Genomic DNA, 22,371 nt, shown 5'->3' on the forward strand with positions numbered 1-22,371 from the left:
CTGAAGCTCTTTAAGTTTTGTAGAACACTATGGCATGAAAAATTGTTTCAGCACTGATAGGACTGACCTTGTCATGCATTGTGATTTTAGATATCATACACTTTAGAGGTGGAACTCAATTTATTGTCTAAAATTTCATGCTGTCAGAGTTGCCACAAATACTCTATGTTGTTGTTGTTGTGGTCTTCAGTCCTGAGACTGGTTTGACGCAGCTCTCCATGCTACTCTATCCCGTGCAAGCTTCTTCATCTCCCAGTACCTACTGCAACCTACATCCTTCTGAATCTGCTTAGTGTATTCATCTCTTGGTCTCCCTCTACGATTTGTACCATCCACACTGCCCTACAGTACTAAATTGGTGATCCCTCGATGTCTCAGAACATGTCCTACCAACCGATCTTCTAGTCAAGTTGTGCCACAAGCTCCTCTTCTCCCCAATTCTATTCAGTACCTTCTCATTAGTTATGTGATCAACCCATATAATCTTCAGCATTCTTCTGTAGCACCACATTTCAAAAGCTTCTATTCTCTTCTTGTCTAAGCTATTTATTGTCCACGTTTCACTTCCATACATGGCTACACTCCATACAAATACTTTGAGAAACGACTTCCTGACACTTAAATCAATACTCGATGTTAACAAATTTCTCTTCTTAAGAAACGCTTTCCTTGCCATTGCCAGTCTACGTTTTATATCCTCTCTACTTCGACCATAATCAGTTATTTTGCTCCCCAAATAGCATAACTCCTTTACTACTTTAAGTGTCTCATTTCCTAATCTAATTCCCTCAGCATCACCCGACTTAATTCGACTACATTCCATTATCCTCGTTTTGCTTTTACTTTTGCATCTTATACAGTCCTTTCAAGACACTGTCCATTCCGTTCAACTGCTCATCCAAGTCCTTTGCTGTCTCTGACAGAATTACAATGTCATCGGTGAACCTCAAAGTTTTTATTTCTTCTCCATGGATTTTAATACCTACTCCAAACTTTTCTTTTGTTTCCTTTATTGCTTGCTCAATATACAGATTGAATAACATTGCGGACAGGCTACAACCCTGTCTCACTCCCTTCCCAGCCACTGCTTCCCTTTCATGCCCCTCAACTCTTATAACTGTCATCTGCTTTCTGTACAAACTGTGAATAGCCTTTCGCTCTCTGTATTTTACCCCTGCCACCTTCAGAATTTGAAAGAGAGTATTCCAATCAACATTGTCAAAAGCTTTCTCTAAGTCTACAAATGCTAGAAACGTAGGTTTGCTTTTCCTTAATCTTTCTTTTAAGATAAGTCGTAGGGTCAGTATTGCCTCACGTGTTCCAACATTTCTACGGAATCCAAACTGATCTTCCCCGAGGTCGGCTTCCATCAGTTTTTCCATTCGTCTGTAAAGAATTCGCATTAGTATTTTGCAGCCGTGGCTTATTAAACTGATAGTTCGGTAATTTTCACATCTGTCAACACCTGCTTTCTTTGGGATTGGAATTATTATATTCTTCTTGAAGTCTGAGGGTATTTCGCTTGTCTCATACATCTTGCTCACCAGATGGTAGAGTTTTGTCAGGACTGGCTCTCCCAAGGCCGTCAGTAGCTCTAATGGAATGTTGTCTACTCCCGGGACCTTGTTTCGACTCAGGTCTTTCAGTGCTCTGTCAAACTCTTCACGCAGTATCGTATCTCCCATTTCATCTTTATCTACATCCTCTTCCATTTCTATAATATTGTCCTCAAATACATCGCCCTTGTATAGACCCTCTATATACTCCTTCCACCTTTCTGCTTTCCCTTCTTTGCTTAGAACTGGGTTTCCATCTGAGCTCTTGTTATTCATACAAGTGGCTCTCATTTCTCCAAAGGTCTCTGTAATTTTCCTGTAGGCAGTATCTATCTTGCCCCTAGTGAGATAAGCCTCTACATCCTTACATTTGTCCTATAGCCATTTTGCACTTCCTGTCGATCTCATTTTTGAGTCGTTTGTATTTCTTTTTGCCTGTTTCATTCACTGCATTTTTATATTTTCTCCTTTCATCAATTAAATTCAATATTTCTTCTGTTACCCAAGGGTTTCTACTAGCCCTCGTCTTTTTACCTATTTGATCCTCTGCTCCCTTCACTATTTCATCCCTCAAAGCTACCCATTCTTTTTCTACTCTATTTCTTTCCCCCATTCTTGTCAACCGTTCCCTAATACTCTCCCTGAAGCTCTCTACAACCTCTGGTTCTTTCAGTTTATCCAGATCCCATCTTCTCAAATTCACACCTTTTTGCAGTTTCTTCAGTTTTAATCTACAGTTCATAACCAATAGATTGTGGTCAGAGTCTACATCTGCCCCTGGAAATGTCTTACAATTTAAAACCTGGTTCCTAAATCTCTGTCTTACCATTATATAATCTATCTGAAACCTTTTAGTATCTCCAGGGTTCTTCCATGTATACAACCTTCTTCATGATTCTTAAACCAAGTATTAGCTATGATTAAGTTATGTTCTGCGCAAAATTCTACCAGGTGGCTTCCTCTTTCATTTCTTAGCCCCAATCCATATTCACCTACTATGTTTCCTTCTCTTCCTTTTCCTACTGACGAATTCCAGTCACCCATGACTATTAAATTTTCATCTCCCTTCACTACCTGAATAATTTGTTTTATCTCATCATACATTTCATCAATTTCTTTGTCATCTGCTGAGCTAGTTGGCATATAAACTTGTACTACTGTAGTAGGCGTGGGCTTCATGTCTATCTTGGCCACAATAACGTGTTCAGTATGCTGTTTGTAGTAGCTTACCCGTACACCTATTTTTTTATTCATTATTAAACTTACTCCTGCATTACCCCTATTTGATTTTGTATTTATAATCCTGTATTCACCTGACCAGAAGTCTTGTTCCTCCTGCCACTGAACTTCACTAATTCCCACTATATCTAACTTTAACCTATCCATTTCCCTTTTTAAATTTTCTAACCTACCTGCCCGATTAAGGGATCTGACATTCCACGCTCTGATCCGTAGAACGCCAGGTTTCTTTCTCCTGATAACATCATCCTCTTCAGTAGTCCCCGCCCGGTGATCTGAATGGGGGACTATTTTACCGCCGGAATATTTTACCCAAGAGGACGCCATCATCATTTAACCATACAGTAAAGCTGCATGCCCTCGGGAAAAATTATGGCTGTAGTTTCCCCTTGCTTTCAGCCGTTCACAGTACCAGAACAGCAAGGCCATTTTGGTTAGTGTTACAAGGCCAGATCAGTCAATCATCCAGACAGTTGCCCCTGCAACTACTGAAAAGGCTGCTGCCCCTCTTCAGGAACCACACGTTTGTCTGGCCTCTCAACAGATACCCCTCCGTTGTGGTGGCACCTACGGTACGGCTATCTGTATCGTTGAGGCACGCAAGCCTCCCCAGCAACGGCAAGGTTCATGGGGGGGGGGGGGGGGGAGGGGGGGGGGATACTCTATGAAATGCTTAAATTACTGACCTCATCAGCTTTGTGGCAACTGATCTTTTCATCACCTACAACCCCAAAGCTAATGGACATGCTAATACCACAGGGAAATGTGTTGGGACCCTTGCTGTTCATGTTGTATATTAATGACCTTTCAAACAATATTAATAATAAAATCAGGCTTTTCGCAGATTTTGCAGCTATCTATAATGAAGTACTATCTGAAAGTAGCTGCATAAATATTCATCAATTCTTGATAAGATTTCAACATGGTGCAGAGGTTGGCAACTTGCCCTAAACATTCAGAAATGTAAAATTTTGCACTTATGAAATGAAAAAATGTAATATCCTATGGCTATAATATCCATGAGTCACTGTTGGAATCGGTCAGCTCATACAAATACCTGGGTGTAGCACTTTGTATGATGTGAAATGGAATGATCACATAGGTACCGTCATGGATAAAGCAGGTGGTAGACTTTGGTTTACTGGTGGAACACAAGGGAAGTGCAATCAGCCTTCAAAGGAGATTGCATACATACCAGATAGGACTAACAGGCGATACTGAACGTATATAGAGAAGGGCAGAGAAAATAATCACAGGTTTGTTTAATCAGTGGGAGAGTGTCACAGAAATACTGAAGGAACTGAACTGGAAGACTCTTGAAGATATATGTAAACTATCCTGGGAAAGTCTATTAACAAAGTTTCAAGAACTGGCTTTAAATAATGACTCCAGGAATATACTACAACTTCCTACATATTGCTCACATAGGGATAGTGAGGATGAGATTAGAATAATTACTGCATGCATAGAGGCATTCAAACAATCATTCTTCCCACACTTGATATGTGAATGTAACAGGAAGAAACCCTAATAACTGGTGCAATGGGGTGTACCGTCTGCCATGTACCTCATGGTGGTTTGCAGAGTATGGATGTAGATGTAGACATTACATGCTCATGAACACGAAAAGCACCATGTGACAAAGAAAACCAGTCATACAACTTTTTGGCATCTGCTTCACTCTTCATTTCTTTGTATTCTTGCATGTTGCTCAGTAGTTACAAATGAAACACCACTAAATGCTGAAATTGGTCAATTACGTTAACTGCTGTAGGCATCGAAGCAATCCATCTGGCCAGAGTGCTATCTGCTAATCCTCTACTAAGTGTTAAATCAACTCTACTCTTCATTTTACATATTAAAGTTTGTTCAGTTGTCATGTCAGACCAAATTCCTGCCCAAAATTTTTCTGACCTTCGAACTGTAAACCATTTCTTAGTTATGAGAAATTCATATTTTTGTTGAGCAAGTTTCATTTCAAATTAAATCATGTCTTTCATTGTGTAACTCTAACTCACTTTTATATAACAACATTTAACTCAATTTATTGTTAACTGAATTAAGTTTCTTTATTCCTAATACATCAATAATAAACTTTTCATATTTTTCACTAATACTCTTGTAAATTTTTTTCCCGTCCTTTATGTAATAGCATTTTGCTGCTTTTCCTTGTTTCAGAACCATTATCTCAATAATGCATTGGCTGGGGATTAATAGCAATAATAAAATAAAAAAGTGGGTATTGAAAACTTCACTGAATGGAAAGTAGAAAGCTGATGGTGGTCGTAAACCATATGATTTGCACATAATTAAAATAATGGCATTTTTCATTTATCACCTAGGTTTCTTGTCACTTTCTTTGACATTTTAAAAACACAATTAGATACTTTACATCTTTTCTCTTACAAAATTTTGTAACAAATTGCCAAATGATGAAACAAGTGTTTTTCAAGAAGTGTAAAACGTTACCATTTTATGATGTAGCTTTCCTATAGAAAAATTTAATCAAATAGCAAAGGTTTGGTACTCAATTCGTGCAGAATTTAATACTCAGTGTTTCTGATAACCTTGACTTATTATGAACAGGTGCTTAGTTTTGGAGAATTTCGAAGAAAAAAAGAGACAAAAATCCATTTTTTTTTTTTTTTTTTTTTTAGAATTCCACTAATATCTGGAAAGCAACCCTCTTTTTGGAGCTAATGTTAGTGGCCTACTAATGATGTCACAGAGATCCAAGAAACATTACTGGTTGATGATGAGAGCGTACTCAGGGCCAAACCCTGGTGCAACTTGCTTTCAGACTCTTTTAAATATTCTCTCTAAGCAATAATACTGCCATTGTGTGTTGAGTGTACATTGAAATGAATCATTGGCAAATTAAAATGGTGAACTTGACCAGAAGTAGGTGAAGATCTTCCTGTTCCGTAGGCAGTGTTCAAGTAAATGAGATACCTGAGCATGCATTATTGTCTCACTGAAAGTTTCAATCTGCCAATATTTTTCCTTTGTTTGTACAAATTCCACAGAAACTCTCACACATTCTTCTGAGTGAGTACACGAGAGAGGAAGGATATAGTGGGAATTAGTATAGGTCCAACTTGAGGCTTGATTCTAGAATGTAACTTCACTTTTTAGTGTGTTCTGAAATAAACACTTCTGAATGACTTTCTGTATGTCACACAACAGTAATCCATCAGGGAGAAACATTCCAGTATACACGCAATTGTAAAAATCAGCAGAATACAGTGATCAATATATTACCTGAAAGAGAACAGTGAGTGCAGGGCATTGTTACATTTATACATTGTTTGAATAGGTACATAATGTCAAGACTTTGTCTGTATGTCATCAGTTGTCACCACACTAATAGCATTTTACTCACCAGAGATGCAATGGGGGAGGGGCATCTTTTTATATAGGCAATTTACCTGAAGAGCATGTTTTCTGCAGTTGTTTCCAAGTGACAATACCATCTGTCTGAGCTTCTCCTGTAAAGAAGGATGCAACAGAGTGTTTTTGGCAAAAACATTTGACAAACATGTATTCATTCTCATAGGTCACACTCTATTACAGACTGCTTCTATTGTTGTTGTTGTTGTGTACATAGTTCCGCGTAGTCAGCGTGTACACAACTTTCCCACTAGAGCGCACCCTGCTAAGCACAACCAGCGCAGGCGCAGCACTCGTCCATCTCCACACTACGAGATAGCGCTGCCTTAGAGATGGACCAAATTCTGCTTCCGCCGATCCGCGTATTAATATGTAACGCAGCCAATGAGATTGCTGCTAACGTAGAACCATTTCTCCTTGCGGATCACACTCACGCAGTGATACATGAACACACGAGGTATTATAACGAGTGTACAGACCTCCGATTAGTCAGTCTGCATTAGTCTGTACCAGTCTATAGTCAAGTTTCAGTCTGCACCTAATAAGATTACCATATTCCTGTACATAGCCATGAAGATAAATGTATAGACACTTTGTCAAGTATCAGAGATATGTCAGAATAAGATTAACATACCAAGACCAAAGGAACTTCAGATTGTCAATTTGTAAACAGCACCCAGAATCAAGTTACGTTATGTCTATGCTTTTTATTATTTTAATAAATGTGTGTGAAAATTAATCAAGTTCTGTTTAAAGTTGGTCACCGTCAATCTGCTACTCTGCGTGCAAGTGGCATTTCTATCGTCTGACCTAACGGCAGAAGATAAACATGCCACGATAAGACCACGAGACATATTGCTGACACTCGCCTACTTCGTTAGAGCGACAAGTCAAATAATCTGATGGTGTGTGTACCGAAGGTCTTACAGTATGCACACCACAGTTGTGTTATTTACGTATCTTTAAACTCACAGAGAAATGTGAGTGTGGTCAAAAAACAACGAGAATTTTTGTTTTTCTTAATTAATATTTATTTATTCATCACCATAAACTTTGTCCTCTTCAAAGTATTCCCCCTCAGATATAATAAACTTGTACCACTGCTTTTTCCAATCTTGGGACCAAGTGAGGTGGCGTAGTGGTTAGACACTGGACTCACATTCGGGAGGACGACGGTTCAATCCCGTGTCCGGCCATCCTGATTTAGGTTTTCCGTGATTTCCCTAAATCACTCCTCTGAAAGGGCATGGCCAACTTCATTCCCCATCCTTCCCTAATCTGATGGACCAATGACCTCGCTGTCTGGTCTCCTTCCCCAAACAACCCATCCAATCTTGGAGGCACTTCTGGTACTCACTTTTTGTTATGATGTTTAGGTCCTTGACTGATTCTATTTTTATCTCATCAATGGTGGCAAAATGACATCCCTTCACTATTCTCTTCAGCTTCAGGAATAAAAAGTGCTTGCAGGGGGGATGTCCAGTGAATATGGCAGTTTAGGGAACATTAAGGATTTGCTTTTTCCAAAAAAATCATGAACAAACATTAAGCTGTGAGCAAGAGCGTTATGGTGACGCAATTTCCACAAGTTGTTCTACCATGATTCTCATCAGTTTCTTCATATTGCTTCACGCAAATGACAAGTAACTTGGAGGTAGTATCCCTTGTTAACTGTAAGACCATAAGGCAGGAATTCATGATACACTATCCCATTGTAATCAAAGAAAACAGTAAGAATAACCTTCACATGTAATTAAACTTGTCAAATTTTTTTCTGTCTTGCCTCTACAGGCAGTTTTCATTGGACCGGACCTTGGTTTCAACATCATAGCCCTATACTCATATTTTGTGACCTGCTATAACCTTCTTTAGCAATTCTGGATTGTTGTTGATATCATTCAGGAATCCCTGAGTGATGCCTATCTGACGTTTATGGTTGAAATTCAACAATCTTGGAACAAACTTTGCCACCACATGTTTCACACCCAAAATATCCAAAAAGTTGCTTAGCAAGAGGCAAAGATATGCTGAAATCACCAGCAACCTCTCTGATGGTGATTCGGTGATTTTCCAGTTCCATTTTCTTTATTTCTTCCACAATGTCATCAGTAATTGATGTGCTATGGCAACCAGAACACTCACCATCTTCAACATTTTCTCAACACTGTTTCAGATGGGTGAAATGTGTATACCACTTGCTAACTCTTGTCTTACTCATAGTGCATTCTCCAGAGGCCACAGTCAATGTTTTCAATGTAGTGTTGCACACTTTCTTTCATATTTTATGCAAATTCTTTGATCCATCTTTTTCAAAAGCAAAATTCAAGAGCACTTGGAAACACATATAACATTTTCGACTGTCAACAATAAAATTAATATTTAAAACACCTGAAAATGCAAACATATAAAGCCCATGAAATTAAAAAATTACTTTTTGATCACACTTCGTAACTGAGAAATTGTTTTTGGCTATGATGATGTATTTAATTCACAGTTGACTGTAAACATCTTTGGCAAAGAAATCAGAGAGAACTAACAATTTATTAAGAAATGTATGTGAAAGAAGGTGCAGTATTTCTGTGATATACATTTTAAGATTGTAAAAAAAGAAACTGAAAACAGGAACACAAGATCAAAGTACCCAATACTTAGATTTTTTGTTTCTGCTTTTGAAAATATCATCTCATGATACTTGGCTCAGTTGGGCTATTACAGTGCAAAGGAAATATAGTAACTCATGTTAACATACCTTAATTAGTAGCATACAGATGAAATATTAAAATATTTTAATATGTATGACTAATTTAACCCTTTACTAATGTAAGAATGCTTCCTAAACTTGAGGATGGTTTGTGGGGCTCTCAAATGCATGGTTAGCAGTGCTCATCATAGTCCCAATCTTTTCTCTGTCCAGTCTTGCCACTTTCATGAATGATGATGAAGTGATGAGGACAACACAAACATCCAGTTCCCGAGCTGAGAAAATTCTTGACTCGGCCAGGAATTGAACCTGGGACACTGCGATCCAGAGGCAGCAATTCTAGCCACTAGACCGCGAGCTGTGGGCTCGTAAACTTGCACTGCTAAATCAATTGTACACACTGTTAATAGTATGAAAGAAGTTAATTGGAGGCTGGAGATTTACTGAAAGGTGATTGTTCAATCAGAACATTTTTTTCTTTAAAGGAAATCTTTGCCGCTGCACTGGATATCGTCCAATTATTGAGGGTTTCCGCTCATTCACTGAAAGCTGGGAGCAGGGACATATCAATGGAATAAGCAATGGACTGACAAATGGTGTCTCAAATGGAACTTGCAGCATGGGAGATAAATGTTGTAAGTTCAAGGGTATGGAAAATGGAGTTAACGGTTGCAGTACAGAAGATGAGGAGGTACTGTTCTCAAAAAGTGAGTTCGTGCCATATGATCCATCACAGGAACCCATTTTTCCTCCAGAACTGAAGGTGATTAGTTTGTTATGTTTTAAATGAATTTAATTTAGAGACATATCTGGAAATTTGTTTAGTTTATACTGTTGTACATTTAAAAAATTGTGTGAATTATTCTTGCAAACACAAATTATTCTTGCTGGTCATGCTTTTATTTATGTGTCATAAAGCTGAGAAGTGATCTCAGCCTGGGTTATCATTGTAGCTCTCCACATATTTATTTCTCATGAATTAAAAACTCCAAACTGAGTTGCACCAAAACATTCATTAAGACAAACAATGCTGAGCCTCTCAAGTGTTAATGAAATATGTCTATAGCTTGAGGTCGAAGCAGGTGCAGACAACTGCAGTAATTGTTACCTTGTGTATAGTGTGTGCTATCGCAGGTATTCATGGGTTATTTGCAAATATCTGCAACAATAATTCCTTTGTAGTTAAAAATTAAAGGACAGTATCAACTTTATTATAAGACTTCATCAAAGTATGTCACCTGTGGTCAGTGAACAAGATTGTGTGACGGTGCATCACACATCTGTTGTAATGTTAACTGAAATCTTGAAGTCTTTGGGCCCGTGTAAAGCAGAAATTTGTTTCATCCATACCATCTGGCTGTGTCCACTTAAGCTGCACCCAAGGGACCAGCACCTAGTGCATATGCATTGCCAGGACCTTATCTTTCATGCAGTCTGTGAAGCATGTTCAGGAAGACAGCCCTGGCCACTTCCTATCTGAGAGGTGTGAGTTGCCGAGATTCTGCTGTCTTCATTTAATGCTCTTTAATGACTGAGTGACCACATAATAAATGCGTTGGAGTAAACTTTAGTGATAATACTTTAAGAAAAACATGAAAGTTCCAGAACTCCCACCAAATTTGAAAGTAGCTTCAATTAAAAAGTCATCAGTCTTGCCAGCAAAGATATTTTGCCTTTCAAAGTTGTGTGTGGAAATGGATTTCCCAAGTTGGCACAGTTTCTTATTGTTCTGAGGGAAAACATGGTGAAAGTGAATGGCAAGGAATTGCTGTTTCATCCAACTACGAGATCCTGACAAATTGAAAGGAAAGTGCTGATTGTCTGTCTGCAGCTGTTTCTAGAGAGTTGAGGAATGTTATATGAAGGTGAGCCACTAATAGTCAGTCTAAGGAATGACTTGTATTGTTAAATAAACTCCGTGGAAGTGACTGCACATTATATTATCTATGAAGAGGGAAAACTTGAGGATCGAGTGTTCTGCACCACAGATTTTGAGAGTGAGATTGGGAAAAAAAAAAAAAAAAACTGTACAAAATACTAAACATGAACTGATAAAGTGCACATCCTCAATATTGTGCTAGAGCATATGACTTGAGGAGATATGAATAATAAGAAAAGTGATGTACAGCAGTTAATAAATTCTTGTTGAGCTGTCACAACTTTATTAAAAAGATCTGGCCTTAAGAACAGCTTGCAGAAATCATTGAAAGGATATGTGGACAGACAATGGGATGGAAAACTAAGACTTTTTTGAGCCAGGTAAATAGCAGTGGTTCAAAGTTCTAGCAATTTGACCTGAAACAAATAAAGGCAATTTAATTGACTTTGTTGTCAACAGAAGTTGGAAAAATCTAATAATCTTTCTTACACCATTTAATAATGCTTCTCTCAAAACATTTTTAGTATGTTTACTATTTGCAACAAGAACATTTAACTTCAGAAACAGATTTCTGAAATATTATGTAACTAAATAATGATGAACTATTAAGTGCCTACTTCAATTTGTAACATGCATAACAGTAACATTATTCTAGAACAGACTGTTCCAGATCATGGAGAATTGTTGTTGTGAACAATCAAATGGGCAGGCACACTGGGGAGCATTGTTGCTTGCTATAAACAAATGAGCCAGTGCAATGGACCCTTGTGATCTGTCTACCATGCCTTACATGATTGCCAACCTTATATTCATAGCAACCACACCAGATCATCTCCAAGCTGCTGCAGTGAGTGCTCTGGAGAAATATTGCTGTATGATACTCACTGCACCGTATATGGCCGTACCATCAGTGAGGAACTGTGCCACCTCGAGAAACCCATTCCCATACACAACTTTGCAAGGTAAAACGAGTTTACTGACAAGACTGATGAGATTTTTGTCATGAATACCTTCAAATTTCTGTGGATGCGGATATGGAACTTGTGGTTGCTTATAAGGGTCTTGCACACATGGTGCGGGTAGCATTTTTCGCATCAACGCAGACATCTGTCTTTATCACCGTCTTGTTGAGAGGCAGTTTTCAATTTTGTAATTCCATTTAATATACAAAATATCAAAATGTAGTCGGAAAGTTATTACAGAATGTAGATAATTTAGGAGTAAAGGAGATCACTCGGAAGAGGCTCAGGCTTGTCTGAGTTTGCGTGAGTTTTTGTGTATCTGTACTCAAGATACGATTTAGTCCAAAAGCTAGCAAGTTTTCTTTCTCTTTTGTGTGGGCCTTTCTATGACTCAATACTTCTGCTATTCAGTGAGTGGTCTCCTTTATTCCTAAATTATTTACAAATATCAAAATGTTGTTGACAGCACTGCAAATGAGATTCAGTTTGGTCCTAAAATAGTTATGACTTGCCATTACAGGTAAATACAGAACTGCAGAAGCAGAATATTGTGTTCAGGGGGGAAAGAACAACATGGTATCGGCCAACTGCTCTTCAGACACTATTGGAGCTGAAAGCTAAATTCCCAACAGCAAGGATTATTGTTGGAAATACAGAAGTTGGTGAGTAATGGCTTACTGTTACATCTATAAATAACAAAGCTCTTACAGTATGAGTGCAATGATGGATGCAATGGTCAATACTTACCTCTTTCACATAGACTAGACTGCTCATGGTAAGCTGTTAGTGACATGTAAAACCCAAGAATGTGATTATTATTGCCTCTTTTCTTTTTTTCGGTTCACAGGTGTTGAAGTGAAGTTTAAAAACTGCTCTTATCCTGTTCTTATTCAACCTATACAAATCAGTGAGCTCACAGCCATTAGCGAAGAAGTAGAAGGTCTTCGATTGGGAGCCTCTGTTACACTGAATGAGATGGAAGAAGCCCTCAGGAACCAAATAAAAACCAAGCCAGGTTAGACAACACTAACTTGTACACTTGCATGTGTTGATTGCTTTTATTAGTTGGGTATACAGTTATAGCTATGTTAGTATTGATAATGTGAAGCAAACAAAAATTAGAGGGGCTGTTACATAGAGTGCAACAAAAACGGACTACACATGGCAGGAAAAATTATCGGGGCATTTCATAATATGTTCAAGTAGCTGTTTCTGGAACTGGTCAGTTAGCCATTCTGTTTAGTTCAATTTGTTGCATACTTTGTGGATCAAATTTGCAAAAACACTCTATGATTTGGAACAAGTTAATAGGGGCCTTGTTCAGTATTATTGACTTCAGCTGCTTATCAACACTGCTAAGACTGATACCTATTTTACTTATCTTTTCAGAAGTTTGAGAATTAAACTAGGCCAGTACTTCTTTATTCCTTTGTAAAGTAACATCTGAAAATGGAGTTCAGAATTTATGCATTTTCTCTGCTATCCTCAAGTTCAGTTCTGGTGTCATGCGTGAGTGTCTTGACACTGAAACATAATGACCTCATACATGTCAGTCAGGTTGGATTCCAAAAAAATCAGTTATGTGAAACCCAACTTGAGCTTTACTAGCATGATATCCCAAAAGCTGTGGATCAATAAAACAGTTAGATGTAGTATTTTTTTGACTTCTGACAAGCATTTGACTTGACACAGTACCAAAATTAATCAACTTATCGGGTATCAAACAGAATTTAAGAATGGATTCCAGATATCTTGGCAGGGAGGACTTTTTCATATTGCATATTAATATTAAAAATTTTATCGAAAATAATTTTAAGAATGTAATTCTTCAGGGTTTCCCAGCAATGCATTGTCATGTTAAACAATCAGGTTTGTGCTGGTTATTCACATCTTTCTTGCACAATATTTCAACTGTGTAACTCACAGTCTACTTCAGGTGCTGTCTGATACTGATTCCAGTGTGGAATGAGTCCGGCATTATGCGTATGTTGTGCTAGGCACTTAGTCTGCGGCACATCAGGTGCTCTATCCAGGGTATGTGCCTACCAACAGCAGCAACTGTAGTGTTTTCTGCTAGCCACAGCCGTTCCTAACACTGTGCACATACTTTGTGGTTATTATCCATTGTCATTCTTGCTGTGTGAAGCTCTGAATGACATCCAAGTCATGCTAGAAGTTTTATCTTCCGATTGTCGTCATTTATCTCCTGTGATCTAGAACGTTCTGTTTCTGTGGCATGGAATGTCATCCATTTTGACCAATGCCTGTGCCCACCGGGAGCAGCTGCAGTGTTATTTTCAGGCCACTGATGTTCAGAGTACTGCTTGAGACTTGGAAGAATGTCCTCAGGTATTGGCTGTGTTGTCTGAGACACCATTCCATGTGTGTACTGTGATGTTTTCTCTAATTCCGTCTTCATACTTGTGTCCCCTGGGCTCTTGATTTTGCCTCCTTTGTGCCTTCAGAAGATTGAGTGCCAGTTTCCAGGCAGAACCCAGATGGAAAAAAAAAGTGACATGGTTAATGAGATTCTCTGTGATCTTAATCTCAAAAGATTCTTTAATGACAGACTCCCAGCAACTCAATGTTTGTATTAGACTATTGGTCTCATTAAAGTTCATAGAATGACTAAATGGTGCTCAGCGATCACTGACTTGGTTGCCTGTCTCAGTTTGGTGTGCTTTTAGTGTTCTTTGCACCAGATATCAATGGTCCCAGTCGTCTGGCTGATGTACTCCATACTAAATTCACATGGTATGTGGTAAATGCCCAGTTTCTGTACACCCAGGTCATCCTTCACACTCCTATCAGAGCCTTAATCTTGGTGGGTGGGTGAAATGTGCTCTTGATGGTATGTGTGAGGAGGATTCTGCTGATTTTGGTAGCATAATTCTCCTTAAATGTAAGAAGAGCATGTTCCATCCACCCACCAAGATATGGCTGTGCTAGGTAGTGTGAAGGATGACCTGGGTGTACAGAAACTGAATGTTTATGACATACCATGAAAATTAAGTATGGAATACATCAGTTGGATGTTGAATAAAATGCAAACAACACCAAAGGCCACCAGACTGAAACAGCCAACCAAGTCAGTGAATGCTGAGCATTGCTTAGAACTTAGTCATTCTATGAGCTATAATATTGCCAAGATTCTAACACAACATTGAGATACAGGGACAATATCATCAAAGTATCTGCTGAGATTAAGGTCATGGAGAATCTCATTAACTGTGACACCAGTTTCCAGCTGAGCTCTGCCTGGCACTCGGCACTCAATCTTCTGAAGATGCAACAGAGGCAACATCAAGACCCCAGGGGACACCACAAGTATGAAGATGGAGTTAGGGAAAACAGATCAGTACATGTAACAAAGAGACCCAATACCTGAGGATGTTCTACCGAGTCTTGAGTGGCAATTTGAACACCAGTGGTCTGAAAATAATGCTGCAACTGCTCCTGGTGGGCATGGACCTCAGACAGAATGCATGATACGGCATGCCATGGTAACAGAACATCCTAGATCACAGGAGGGCTTAAATGATGACAGTTGAAAGATAAAATTTCTAGAACGACTTGGACGTTATTCAGAACTTCATACAGCAAGACTGACAATGGATAATAACCACAAAGTACATTCAGAGCATTTGGAACAGCCACAGCCTGAAGAAAGCACTACAGTCACATCATTGGTTGACGCGTAACATGAACAGTGTGTCCGATGCAGTGCGATGCGACGCAGACTCTAGACGAAGTGCCTGGCACAACATATGCATAAATTCTGGACTCATCTCACACTGGAATCAGTATCGGACAGCATGAAAAGGAGCCTGTGAGTCACACAGTTGAAATATTGAGCAAGAAAGATATGAATAACTGGCAGAATCCTGATTGTTTAACATGACAAATTTAAGCATGAGAGGAAAATGGGAGAAATCACTGAAGAATGGAATACCATCGAAAATACAGATGTTAGAAGGATTAGAGCTAGAATTTGGAAAAGCAAAAATAATACAAAATATGAAAGAGTGGATAACAAGAAGCATGTCAGATGAAATGGATTAACATGGGAAATGGAAAACAACAATTCAGAAGAAGGCAGTAGACAGTACAGAAAACTGAATAATGTACTAAGGACCTACTGAACAGACTAGAGAAGACTGAATGAGGAAACAATGTGAGGAAATAGAAGGATTGGAAAAGAAAGGAAAATTAGGATGCACAAATGGTGAAATCTTTAACAAGGAAAAAAGTAAGGAAAATATGCAAACAATAAATGTTAAATAAATATGAGAAGAAGACAGTATGCTTAGAAGAGGACAAGAAAGTTTGGATGGGTTATACGGAACAGTTTGTGCCCAGGCTGATAACACTAGACCATTTTTGGAAGATGAAGGGGAGTGCAATGAAGAAGACTGATGTCCTAAGATACTGAAATGAGAATTGGAGAAGCCAATTCAGAAGCTCAAGGAAAAAGAAGCATTGGGCTTAGACATTGAAAGTCTTACGTCCAAAGTCAGTAGCCAGTTTGGCTGAGGTAGTAAGCAGGATTTATGACATAGGAATTTGGCCTCAAGATCTACTTAAGATCGTTCTACTACCTTTACCTAAAAAGTGTGACGTAAAAGAGTGCAAAGGCTATTACTTAATTTGTTTTATCAGTCATGTTACAAAGGCTGTAATAGGAATCATACTAAGGAGAACTGAGAAGAAAACTGAGAAAAAATGTGGGGAAAGACCAGTTTGAGTTCAGAAAGTGCCAAGGAACAAGAGATGATGCTACAGATTCTCTGAGGACGATTGCAGAAAGAATGTTAGAAATAAATAAGGAGGTGTTTTATTGACTGGGAGAAGGCATTTGATTTAGTTATCTGGAGTATAGTGCTGAAAATTGTAAGAGATGTTGGTTTAGGCTGGAAAGTTACAAAGTTGATAAAGGAGATGTACACAAAGCTAAAAGTGATGGATAGAGCAGGGAATGAGGAGAGGGAAGAGATGAACATTGGAAAGGATGTGTCTCGAGGATGCTCACTGTCACCAAATATATTCAACATAATGAAGAACAACTGATAGATAAGGTCATAGAGGACACAAGAGGCATTGTAATTGGAGGAGAAAGACTAAAGGCTATAGATCAAGCAGTGCTGGTGGAATTGGAAGAGGAGCTACAACAGATATTTAAGAGTGTTTCAAGAAGAGACAAGGAGTATGGACTGAAGATCGATATAGGAAAGACAAACATGATGAGAATAAGCAAAAAGGAAGCTCCGGTTGACATATTCTTTTGTGGAAAGACGATAGAATAAGTAAAACACTTTTTGTACGTGGGAAGTTTAATGACACAGAATGGAAGCTTGCAGAAGAAACGAGGAGGAGGATATCTATGGGAAAGTGAGCATTTGAAAATATGAGGTAGTTACTAACATCTGTAAGAATTCAAATGGAGCTGAGGAAAAAATCTGCTAAATGTTTTGTCTGGAGTGTGTATCTTAATGGCTGTACAACAAAGTGCCAGACTACAAATTCATAGGTCTCAGGTTTGAACTCTGGTCAGTCCTGCAATTTTTATCAGTTGCTTATCACTTCTTTCACCTCTCGGAATGTTTGTTGATGTGAAAAATGCCAAGTCATACTGAGGTTCAGAATCTATGTTTAACTTTTGGTTCCCTATAACTGACTGGGTAAGTCAGCTCTCAAAGGACAGAGGAAGGCAATGGCATACCATGTCCAACAGGACCATGCCTAGCAGAGCACTGCAGTGTTCAAAACAATCTTCAGATTAATGATTGCTTACTACTATTATGTCTGGAGTGTAGTGTTGTGCAGCAGTGAATAGTGGATTTTCAAAAAGAAAGAAGAATGATAATTAGAAAGTTTTGAAATGTGGGTATGAAGAAGAACGCTTAATGTGAAGTGGACTGACAGACTTAGAATGGAGAAGTAATGAAGGAAAAAGGAAAAGAAAGAAGATTATTGGAACTGAACAGAAGTAGGGAAAAATCATGGTTGGGACATACTGTATTCTGTGATGGGTCTGTCACTGGCAGGCACAAGCAAGCAGCCCAGGTATAGGGAACAAACAAAAGTTTATTGAACACAATTTGCACAGAAATATTCTTCACAGTGAAACAAAACAAAGGGTGATTCCCAGTAAGTGAAACAAAATGGATGCTAATCCCCCTTCATGAAGTGAAACAAAATAAATGATGGTTTATAATTAATGGAGCCAATTAGACTTCCAGAATCACAATGTAAATCAATAAGTTCCACGGTACGTGAAAGAGATACAAGCACTTCAATGAACACAATGTTTAAGTATTAAGAGCTTTACATTAAAAACAATGAATTAAATTTCTGTAGTCATACATCTTTAATGAGCAGTCTTGAAGTCCTAATAACTCTAGGTTTAAAAGGAAAGATAAATTTCTGATGTCAGGTTTAAAGCCAAAGTCCAAATCCAAGCTCCAGTCAAGAAGAATCTGAAACTATCTCATTGGTTAGAAGAACAACAGTATAATTGTACCAAGTCTCAATGAGACTGTCGCTGATCACTTAAGAGCCCTAACTGTGGAGATGGTACGCTGTTCAAAAACGTTGATGGCCGCGTCCTTGCCATGGTTTGGTGGAGCTCTTCAGGTTGCTGGCTGCAATGGAACTGCTCTCTGGAGCCCTTGTGCAAGATGTGCTAAATAGCCACCTTGTAAACCGATATGTGTGAGCCTGTTTTAGGCACATATCAAGGTGGATGCTTGAGGTGCAGTTTGCCAATGAATTCTACCATCAAAATGTACACCACCTCATGACCTGGCTGGAATGCTGTTGACATCCTCTGCTGCTCTGGCTGTGGAATTCCAGAGCTACAAAGTTTCATGTCATCTGCACTGTAGGGGCTGAACTCGCTGCAACCCATACAGTGAATAAGTTGTGCATGGTTCTGTCAGTGCCAGATGTCTATGGTGTCATAGCATTCCTCATCTACCCTGTTCTCCCCTGCCCCTCCCCCTCCCCCCCTCCCATCATTGGGGGCAAGAAATTGGGAGTCCTGGGTGAAGTCCGCAGGTGGCAACTGGCACCCACCATCCACATGGCATGTGATGAGCCAGGTACTTTATGGCAGGCAGGCCCCTGCACTTGTGGCAGCAGTGGTCAGGATGTGTGGCAGCTGTGACTCAGCAGACAGGAATGCACCTCTAGGGTGCAAAGGTGTGAGGTGCCAAAAACCAGTCTGTAAGGAAACCATATCACATAAGTGACAACCTGACACAGAGGGCATAGCAATGTGAAAAAGGAAATGGAAGAAAACATATGAAAAGGATTCGAAATCATGAGGGATGACTGTTGCCATGCCCAGGCATACAGGATAAAATCATGACATGCTGCACCACATCAGAGGGAAAAGAGCAGTGCAGAAGCATATGGGACAGAAAAGTGTGGTGTATGAGCACCTGGAGTAAATGATATTTGGAACCACTTGGAGAGAAAAGTGCAGTGCAAAAGCACCAGGGAGGGAAATTTGTGATGTGGAAGCAGTGGGATAAAATATTCTTGTGCAGAAGCACTTAGAAGGCATTGAAAGGCACTGAAAGGAACAAAAAGTATGTGCATAGAATAAGAAGGGCCTGGGCCATGTGCACAAATCAGGAACAGGTAGCAGATCATCTCTAAGCAGTGTAGAACCAGACAAATATGACAGGCTACATGCAAAAGAAGAGGCAGCAATGATGCAGTCTGATGGTGGCAGACTCTGGTGGAGCAGCAGGGTTGGCATCGGGAAGCAGTTGGTATAAAGACGGCATCACTGGGGTCCATGGCTGCGCCACCAAAAACAAGATGCAGTGACAAAGGTGGTGGTCGTTGGAGGTGGTTGGTCCAAGCAGTGCACTGAGGGCAGTGGCAGAGTAGTCATGGAGTCACAACGGCACTGGTCACTGGGTCAGGTGCTGTGTCAGGGACCACCAAATGCAGTGAAGTTGGGAGAGCAAAATTGCCATGCAGTCTTGACGTCATTGGATAACAAATCATCAAGACAATAAGATGGAATTGGATCTGCCAATAATCGCACAGTAAGGAGTAGATGGATGCCTGTTTGCCACAGTAAACAAATACACAGTCAGCTGTTGATAAGATACCAAAGTGGTCCAAAGATTGGCAACTTGTTTTGAATATTCAGAAATGTAAAGTGTGCACTTCACAATATATAGGAAAGTAGTATCCAATGACTACAGTATAGTTGAGTCACAAAAAAATGGAAATGAGTGTTTGGCATTGTGGGCCAGGAGTTCCCCACTAGGGGAAGTTCAGCTGCTGAGGGCAAGTACTTATTACATTCAATGCCACATTGGTTGACTTGTTCGTCAGACATGGGGATGAAATGATGATGAGGACAACACCCAGTCCTTGAGCAGAGAAAATCTCCTACCCCAGCCGGAAATCAAACCCAGATCCCTTAACGTGGCACTGCGCCATGCTGACCACTCAGCTAACGGGGGCGGACAGTTGAGTCACAGCTGGAATTAGTCAGCTCGTACGAAGACCCAGGTGTAACAGTTTGTTGGGGTATGAGATGGAGTAATCTCATAGGTGCAATATTAGCTAAGGCAGGTGGCAAGCAATAATTCTTTGGCAGGATATTAGGAAAATGCAGTCAATCTACAAAGGACACTGCTTACAACCACTTATGCACTCCTTATTAGAATACTTCACAAATTTGTGAGGCCCATACAAAATAGGAGACTGAATCCAGAATGAAAGTTTCACTATGCAGTGGAGTGTGCTCTGTTATGAAACTTACTGGCAGATTAAAACTGTGTGCCAGACTGAGATTCGAATGCAGGACCTTTGCCTTTTGTGGGCAAGTGCTCTACTGACTGAGCTACCCAAGTACGGCTTACAACCCATCCTTGCAGCTCTAATTTTGCCAGCGCCTCGCCTCCTACCTTTCACACTTTGCATAAGCTCTCCTATGAACCTTGTAGAACTAGCACTCCTGGAAGAAAGGATATTGTAGAGACATGGCTTATCCACAACCAGGGGGTATTTCCAAAATGAAATTTTCACTCTGCAGCAAAGTGTGCACTTGTATGAAACTTCCTGGCAGATTAAAACTGTGTGCTAGACCAAGACTTGAACCTGGGACCGTAGCCTTTTGCTAGCAAGTGCTCTACCTACTGAGCTACCCAAGCACAGCTCACAAACCATCTTCACAGCTCTAATTCTGCCAGTACCTTGTCTCCTACAGTCCAAACTTCCTGCACAGGACAGCTTCTGTGAAGTTTGGAAGGTAGGAGGCAAGGTACTGGCAGAATTAGAACAGTGAGGACAGGTTGTGAGTCATGCTTGGGTAGATCAGTCAGTAGAGCACTTGCCCGCAAAAGGCAAAGATCCCAAGTTCAAGTCTCAGTCAGCACACAGGGGGAGGGGGGGGGGGGGTGAGTAAGTGACTGAGAGAGAGAGAGAGAGAGAGAGAGAGAGAGAGAGAGAGAGTCGGAATGACCACTAGGGGAATGGGGAGGATGAGTGGTGTGGGAAGGCTGTACACAGCCTGGATGGGGAAAGAGTGGTGTGTACATTGACTGAATAGAAAAGATATAGTACAGCTGTAGAAAACAGGTTAGCAGAGGTTTAGGCAAGGGGGACTGCGAAAATACAGAATATGCTGGAGAGATAATTCCCTCACGTGTAGTTCAGAGGAACTTTTTCCAGAAGGGTGTGTCTAATAAATAGCATGCATTGTGAAACAGCTGTTTAAGTCATTTGTGTTGAGGAGAGCAGCACGTTGGGCAACTAGATGATCAAGTTTGCAATTTGCTACAGTTTAGCAGTGATAGTTCATGTGAGTAGACAGTTGGTTACCCATTATGCCCACGTAGAATGCTGCACAGTAATTGCAGCATAGCTAATATATAACATGGCTGCTTTGATGCATACCTCTGCCTGTTATAAGTTAAGAAACATTTGTGACTGCACTTTGGTAGGAGGTGGTAGGTGACGCATGGGACAAGTTTTGCATCTGAGTCTTCCTCAAGGGAATGGCCCATTGGGTGCAGAACTGCAGCAGGTTTGGTTGGGGATGGACAAGGAAAACATGTAGGTGGAGAGATCAGCAGAACACTACCTTGGGTTGTGAAGGTAGGATTGTGGGTATGATGTACCTCCTCTTGGGGCATGACAAGAAGTACTATAAACCCTGAGGAAGGATGTGATTGAGCTTTTCAAGGCCAGGGTGATACCGAGTGATCAGAGGAGTTCTGATCAGTTGCTGGTTAGCAGGTTTACTGGTGTTGAGGAGGAGATGGCATGGGAGATTTGCTTATGGATGAGCTTGATAGGATATTGTCCGTTAATAAAGGCTCTGTTATGGTTATTAGTATATTTTGACAATTCCTGCTTTCCACTCCCGATGTGGCATCTGCAAGTGGTGAGACTGTAAGGAAGAAACTTGTCAGTGTGGAAGAGGTGACAGCTGTCAATGTGGAAATGCTGTTGGTGGTTGGTGGGATTGATATGAACAGACATATTTAAGGAGCTATCCAAGAGATGGAGATCGACATCTAGGAAGGTCATTGAGTTGAGAAGAACCAGGCTAAGCTGATTTGGAAGAAAGTACTTGAGGTTATGGAGGAAACATCATGAAAATGTCACAAATAA

At 39.9% G+C, this 22,371-nt stretch overlaps 1 protein-coding gene across 1 annotated transcript in view; it reads left to right on the forward strand.

Moving 5' to 3' along the window:
- LOC126091918 (xanthine dehydrogenase) overlaps positions 1–22,371 on the forward strand; it is a 252,930-nt gene that overhangs the window by 151,481 nt on the left and 79,078 nt on the right. Inside the window, exons 5-7 of the mRNA XM_049907235.1 lie at positions 9,372–9,649; positions 12,248–12,389; positions 12,575–12,742. Of these exons, the coding sequence (XP_049763192.1) occupies positions 9,372–9,649; positions 12,248–12,389; positions 12,575–12,742 (588 nt within the window). The remainder of the gene's footprint in view (positions 1–9,371; positions 9,650–12,247; positions 12,390–12,574; positions 12,743–22,371) is intronic.

This window comes from Schistocerca cancellata, chromosome 7 (assembly GCF_023864275.1).
Source record: "Schistocerca cancellata isolate TAMUIC-IGC-003103 chromosome 7, iqSchCanc2.1, whole genome shotgun sequence".
NCBI lineage: Eukaryota > Metazoa > Arthropoda > Insecta > Orthoptera > Acrididae > Schistocerca > Schistocerca cancellata.